This window comes from Amaranthus tricolor, chromosome 16, assembly GCF_026212465.1.
Source record: "Amaranthus tricolor cultivar Red isolate AtriRed21 chromosome 16, ASM2621246v1, whole genome shotgun sequence".
NCBI classification, from domain to species: domain Eukaryota; kingdom Viridiplantae; phylum Streptophyta; class Magnoliopsida; order Caryophyllales; family Amaranthaceae; genus Amaranthus; species Amaranthus tricolor.
In genome coordinates, this window is record NC_080062.1 from 5,308,025 (window position 1) to 5,315,669 (window position 7,645).

Genomic DNA, 7,645 nt, shown 5'->3' on the forward strand with positions numbered 1-7,645 from the left:
GAAATATTTTTAAAAAATTATTGTCTATATATTAAACTTCAAATATGAGCATGAGTTTTAATTTCATAGCCTTAGTTGAAAATGTTTGTCAATATGTATGTTGAAGTATGTTTTTGGAATAATATATAAGTATGTAGATGTATGTTGATTCACTAATTCACCGGTGAATTTTGATATTTATTTGTTAATTGACTTTTTAACTTGTTGAATTTTTTTAAATTAATAAACTTGTTAAAAATTTAAATTTTAAAAATAGGAAAACACCAAAATATTTAACTTCATAAAATCATCTTTTCTTCATATGATAATATAATTCCACTTTATGCATGGAAAAAATACCATTTACCATAGTATCTCATCATAATATTATATTTCACTCATATAAAAAAGTTATGATTAAAATTTAGAAAGGATTAAGACGATATATTATATTATTTTCAAAGCGATAAATATATTATAACCAGTGAAATTGTCTTCGGTTCGAAAAAGACCCGCATATACCCTAACTTACTATACCAAATAATCATTTTATCTCCTATAATTTACTATACCAACTATTTTGATGTCGTCAATATTAAATTAAATACCAATGTTACATTTGGTTAATGGGTATAAAATTCTGATATTTGGAATGAGCTAGTTTAAATTTTTGTTAAATATGTTGGGTAATGAAGCTCTCATATATAATTAAACGTGTTTTTTCTTCATCAATTTCCCAAATACTATTATTAAATATTACATTTTTAATTGATAATGGACAGATAACAATAATGAACTTTGCAAAGGAAAAAAATATTAAAGTTGGACAAGCCTATATAACTTCAAACTTGTCAAATAATTTTTCTAGATAAATAGTATTATATTTTTTTTATCATTTAATATCAATAACCAAATGGATGAATTCTATCGTGGCTTTGTCATAATTCTTTCTTGACGAATACCAAAATGTATTGAAATGTTTGTTCATGAAGTTGTATATTTTGTTTGACAAATGGTTGTTGAATTTTTATTGGTTTTTCATTAGATTAGAAAAAATTAGGCAATAACCCAAAAACCATTAAAAAATTCATTTTAGCTTAGAAGTCTGCTTTTCAACTAAGTGAAAAGTCATTAGGGGTGTTTGGCAAATGGCTGATAGCTGATTATAGTGGCTAATTTGACCAGCTAATTTTATTAACAAGTTTCACCAGCTGATTTTGAACCCGCTGCTATAAGCAGCTTGTTCAAAAACAGCTTATTCGTATCAATAAGCAGTTTCAACCAGCTAATTCACCAAACACTAGCTAGCATTGGTTGGTTTGACAACCCAATCTTCTATTTGTACCAAAATAAACTAAAATTGCTCAACAAACTAATTTATCAAATACCTTCGTTTATTAATTTTTTAACTTTTAAGCAGCTAAAAAACCAAAATCAAATCAATCAAAACCAAACTCCTTAATAGTTACGGCTACCAAAAAATTAGAAAAATAAATAAAAAGAAGATGAAGAGGGAAGATAAGAAACTTAAGGGATACGTACAAGTCTAATGATTAATGACATTTTAATTTAGTGGCACATGTAATTATTACTACAATTTATAGTGGCACTTATGAGAATTGTCACTAGATCCTATATCGAGAAAAGTTTTAGTCTGATTTTTTTATTATGTTGCTAACGAGTCGAATAAATATCACCAAATTCACTATATGTTCTATTAAAAATTTGAAGTAGTGACATTTAAATTAAATGTCGCTAAATATATCCCAATAAAAACAAATTATGTTGTAGTGACTGGTACTCTTTATATTTTCTCTTTTATTTTTAAATAATTTTAGCCATTTAACCCATTATATTCAAATTTTTAATTTACGTGCCATATTCAAATTGGGAAAAATAACTGTGACAAAAGGAGTCCGGGAGTATAATATTAAGGAAACTTTAAATATAAAAATTTGCCCTTTACACTATCAGATAATGAATATAAATATAAACTAATTTAATTGATATATAAAAATTCCCCTTTATATCATTTTATTCATTTAAAATACTTTTTAATTTTTGTTTGTTTCTTTAAGCATGTGTAGCTCTATCCAAACTCCTTGTTGTTATCGTACAACATATTTGCCTCAATGAACGCTTACAAGATCTTATATTAACATGCATGTAAAGCAACCAGAAAGTACTTTAAAAACATGCATGTAAGAATCAAAAGGGTGAAATTTATATTATAAGAGTAAAGCTGAGATTTTTAAATTTAAATTTTTCTTAATATTAATACTTAACAAAGTATGTATATGGTTTATTGGTATTAAGATATTCTCTTTTATTTGTCCATTTATTTTAAAATTCTAACTATTAGATTGAGTGATGGACTCTTCATTACATTTTCGGCCCGTTTGGTTGATGGTAATGAAGTAATAAATGTTGTAATGGTAATAGTAATGAAGGAATGTATATAAGAATTGGTAATGAAGATTCTTTTGTTTAGTGTGCATGACTAAAGAATGGTAATTGAAGATAATATTCCATTGATTGCATTTGGTTGTTAGTAATAAAAAATGGTAATGACTCTTAGTTTCATTATTGTATATTTGTATCTAAAAGCATTATTGTATCTTAGTTATTCTATCTAATGATTCTTTTTTTAATAATAATATTTTTTTGGATAATTACATACATTACCTTTTTTTTCTTCATTATTTTTTTTTCTTCCGCTCGAAACAACATTACCTTATTTTATTACCACAGTAATACTTTATTACCATTACAGCCTAATACCAGGTTGTTTGATGGTAATAAAAATGACCTTTTTTGGTAATTTCATTACCTTATTTTATTACCATCCATTACCATTGAAGGCATCCAAACAATCAAATTTTTTATTACTTAATTTTATTACCATTACCGCCCTCTAATACCATGTACCAAACGGGCCGTTTATGTAATGGAGAAGATTTTAGCTCGATTTTTTGACGAATGTATTGTAAAGTGAAATTGATTATATCAATGGGACTATTTCTATTATCTAACTAGGATATCTAGAGAAAATAATAAATCTCTTAGCAAAATTGATACAAGTTTCTCTTCATTAGAAATGACAGTGTACTTAATTTATAAATTATACTTCATATGTACTATAAAATAACAAGTATATTTTTAAGTAATTAATAATTAATACAAACCATTGTCTCGCCAAGATAGTTAATTAGGGCTTATGTTTTTTTTTTCTTAATAGTGCTTCATCGTACTATACATATTATTATAGTCTATAGGAATATTACATTTTTGTAATGTCTAGACTATTTTTATAAAAAAACATAATTTCTCACTTTTTGTAAATCTTTTTAAAATTAAAAAAAATTTTTAAAAATAAAAGATGAAGAAATTCACGCATAAGTCGAGAGTTTTTCATTTCACTCTTATTATAAGGGATTGATTCTTATAACCTACTGAAAACATATATTTTTTTCCTTCTCTATCTTTGTCTGTAAAATATCTTTAACCTGCCTAGAATAAAAAAAAAAAAATTATAAAAATATAACATTATATTCCATTTTAATTTGTAAATAAGAGGATGTTTTAAACAACTACAATTCAATTCAACTTTTAAATATCAAGTTCTAAAACAAAAAAGAATAAATGTGATAGGTTACATATGCCTCATTCATGCACCAACAAGGAAAAGTGAATTATAATAATGGATACATTCAATGTCTAAACACTTTGTAGTTTGTAGTCTTGTGAGATTCCAACCTTAGCTTATTATTGTAGACTAGTATGATAGTCAAATTCTATTCAAATTAAGAAAACTAGCATTAGCTATCTCCCCCTCATAAATATATTCTACTTTTTTATTTATATTAGTATAGTATAGATTATTACTACGCTTTTATAATATTCTTTTCATTTAGAATATTTCATTTTAAAAAAAAATTTAACTAATGTTTTTAAAACATATTTAGATGATAAAAATATATTTATGTGAGATCTCGTTAGATTTGTCTTAATGTATATTTTTTATTGTGTATTTTTTATAATTTTTTATTATGTGTATTTAGAGATATCGAGATTTAAAATTTGCATTGAAAATTGTGCAAAAATAAATGGAAAGAACAAAAAGAAACCGAGAGGGAGTATAATCAAACAAAAGTATATTATATCTTTAACGTGAAGGGAGTATTAATACATTTTAGCACACTTAAAAGATATATAAAAGAAAAGATAAGTACAAATATTTGATATTAATTAATTACATGATAAAATTTTAATTTATTGCAAGTAATATGATCCTATAATTAATATTTATACAATTAAATTTTTTAGATTGCATGTATCATAATCCGACATTTTACTGGTTTACTATAATTGCATGGTTCATGATCTCAATTATAAATTTAAGTGTTTTTAACAAACCTCAAAAGATAATGATTACATGAATTAAGTTATAAAATAATGAAAAATAATGATTTGACTATTTTAAAAACATTAATCAGTAAAACTCTAATATCTAATTAAAAAATAACAAATAAATTGCAATAACATAAAAAAAACTCAAAAATGATACACTTGTAAATTTATATGACCATGCCTTTAAGCATTGTATCCTATAGTTGACTTATCATTATTATCATACTCGTTCTACTATATTTCATTTATAAAAGTTATGATCAGAATTTCAAAAAGATTAAACACGATAGATCAACACTTTATCGAAGAGAATCAGCTAATAAGAAAATTACGGTCGAAGAGAATCAGCTAATAAGAAAATTACGGTCGAAGAGAATCAGCTAATAAGAAAATTACGGTCAAAGAGACACTCAACTCGAATTATACCATAGTTGACTAAATACGCTATAATTAGTTGATTACTTGCATATATTTATATGCTAATTGGAAGTAAATAAACTAAATTAAATTAAACTAAATCCATTGAATTATCAAACTTTATTTTGAAGGATTCATAACAAAATGATATAAGGACCAAAAAAATAATAATAGAAAGACTAATAGATTATTGATGAGAGAGATTTTAAGTAATTAATTAAGCCATAAGTAAACATCTGAGCTGACAAATACAATCCAGAATATACCATTTATAATTTGACTAAATCATTTTCTATTAAAGTTCGTCTTATATGAGATCATTTGATCACCATAAAACAGATCTATATAATTAGTACATGAGTCAGTCTAATAGAAATAATTTCACCATAAGACAGTCTCACTTAAGAATTTATATTTGGATTATATGCAGATGGAAGGGGAGAATTATGGGTAGCAGTACTGAGAATCAAACTAAACTTCTACCTGAAAAAGTGGTATATGCTTCGTCTGAGACAAAACTCAATTCTTCGATTTTTTTATTAGATTAGAAAAGTCTCTCATTATTAACTAATCATTAAACATAAACAATTGATAAACTCACAACTTAACATTAATTCATGGCAGTAATTGACGACGAATAACATGGGACTATAATGTTCTTCGTACCAAACAAGCTGCCCAGTTTCATTTCTTTTTCCCAAACATTTAAGGGAAAAGAAAGAAAAATCCTAATTTATGTATCAACAATTTAAATAAATAAAAAAAAAAGGGTATTTGTGAATATAAAGAAATTGATAATTAATTAGTTTATGATACTTTACATGATGATGATGGAGATGTAGATGGAGATGATGGATTAGTTGTCGTCGATGAGGATGATTTAGCCTTTCTTTCTGCAATTTTTGTTAGTGATTGCAAATTGCAACGTACAATTGTATCCACAAAAACACACGTCTCTTCTTTTGTATTTCCATTTGGTACGTCCACCACGTACGACTCCACCACTATTGTCCCTGGGCAGGAGCGGGCGGTGAAATCGCCCGCTCCTTTTGTGTCGGTGTCTGCTTTATTTGTTAGCGCGGAATATGACGAGGGGTGTAGAGTGGTAATAGATCGATAGTTTTGAAGTCGGTGTTCTCCAGATATGACGCGGAATCCTATAGCATAGGATTCCGCGTCAAGCACTTCTAGTCGCTCCGTGCTACTGTTAGCTGGGATGCCGGACACCACGTGAACTTCCCTTAAACATCCGACTTGACCACCATCTCCAGCGATCACCCGACAACTTCTTAAAAAATGTTTGTAGGTTTGAGGCTCGTCAAAACGTCTAACCAAATTCCAAACAGTCTCGACGGGTGCAGCGATCCGCTGCACCACGACCGAGCAACACTGGTTAGGCCCAACCTCATGGTTATGGTACCTAGCGACCGTGTCCATCTCTTTATCAGGAGATGGACAACAAAGTGAAAGCTCCCTCGCTAGCTCCTGCGCTAACGAGGGTTTCATCTCTGCAGCCAAAGTTGTGACTGATATCATATTATCTTCCGTATCGGTCACAAATGTGGTGCTGGTGGTTGTTGTGGTTGTGGTCGTAGATATATATGTTTGAAGTTGAAGAGTAGAAGGCATTTCTTTTTAGGCCCCAAAATTTTTTTTCTTCCTCTATAAAAAAAATAGAAGATTTTAGAGAGATTAAAGAGGGATATAAGAAAGAGAAATTCACAATGAAATGAGAATACGAAAGGGGATCTTATCTGGCTGGATTGAGCCGGACAATGCAAGTGGGAAGAACAAGTTGCTACTGAAAAAAATTCTTTGAACGTGGTTTCAGGAAATTGCCTTTCTTTTACTAGTACTAGCCAACTACTACTCAAACTTGCTTATTTTTTATTATTATATTTATTATTTATTTTTACAAAATTTAACTACTTTCTCTGTAAGTCTCTACTATTTGACACTATTCATCAATCACTATTAATTTATATTTTTCATAATTTAAAAATAGCCTGATATGATCTTGTTTACTTAGTCCCAATAATAAATTTTCGGAATTGTTAAAAATAAATCAATGTTTGCTTGTCTACTAAAAATAAACCCAACAATTTTATGTTTTTTAATAATTTTTTGTAGAAAATAAACTCAACTATTATTTATTCTTAATTGCTTGATTTACAAAGAAAGTTTGATAATTGTTATAAACAATAACTGGGTTTTATTTTAGCAAATATATTTAATAAGTGGATTTATTTAAAAAAAAGTAATGAGTAGATTGAACAATGTTTGGTTTATTAATTGAATTGGCAATTTCCCCTTCAATTTTTATTAATATTCCTATTAATTTTTATAATTTTAAAAATTCACAATTAAAGATATTCGTAATTAATAAATTAATGCACACATGTGCCAAAAGATACTCACTTGCTTCTTTGAATTTGTTTTATATTCATTCTATATTGGATTGTCTAGCTCATAATTTGCTTTATGTTCTTATCTAAAAATTTATCATATCACATCGATAAATCTCTCTTTTTATTTATTACCATGTTTATTACATTAAAGAGAACAAAAAGTTTGATATTCATGTACCTATGAGATTGGCACAATTCTTTTTGATTCGTCATATTTAATTTGTTATAATTTCCTCTTTTGGAAATTTCTCAAATCCACTCGATTCATATAATCTCATCATTTGTTATCTTTGTGCAATATACAACTGTGACAGTTAGCCAATCTCTTAAGGAGGGGGGAGAGATTAACATTTATGTCAAGGAAACATCTCAACCAAAAGTTTAAGCCGATGGTTGAGGCCCCATGATATATTTTATGATATATACTCTAA

At 27.4% G+C, this 7,645-nt stretch overlaps 1 protein-coding gene across 1 annotated transcript; it reads right to left on the reverse strand.

Moving 5' to 3' along the window:
* Positions 1 to 5,314: 5,314 nt before the first annotated feature.
* On the reverse strand, positions 5,315 to 6,654 carry LOC130803114 (abscisic acid receptor PYL4-like). The gene has a single exon (XM_057667295.1). The coding sequence runs from the start codon at positions 6,433 to 6,435 to the stop codon at positions 5,614 to 5,616; it is 822 nt and encodes a 273-aa protein (XP_057523278.1). The 5' UTR covers positions 6,436 to 6,654; the 3' UTR covers positions 5,315 to 5,613.
* Between the last annotated feature and the right edge of the window lie 991 nt (positions 6,655 to 7,645).

Excerpts from the sequence above, each read along its gene's own strand:
- LOC130803114 (XM_057667295.1), bottom strand. The coding sequence starts at position 6,435 with ATGCCTTCTACTCTTCAACTTCAAACATATATATCTACGACCACAACC.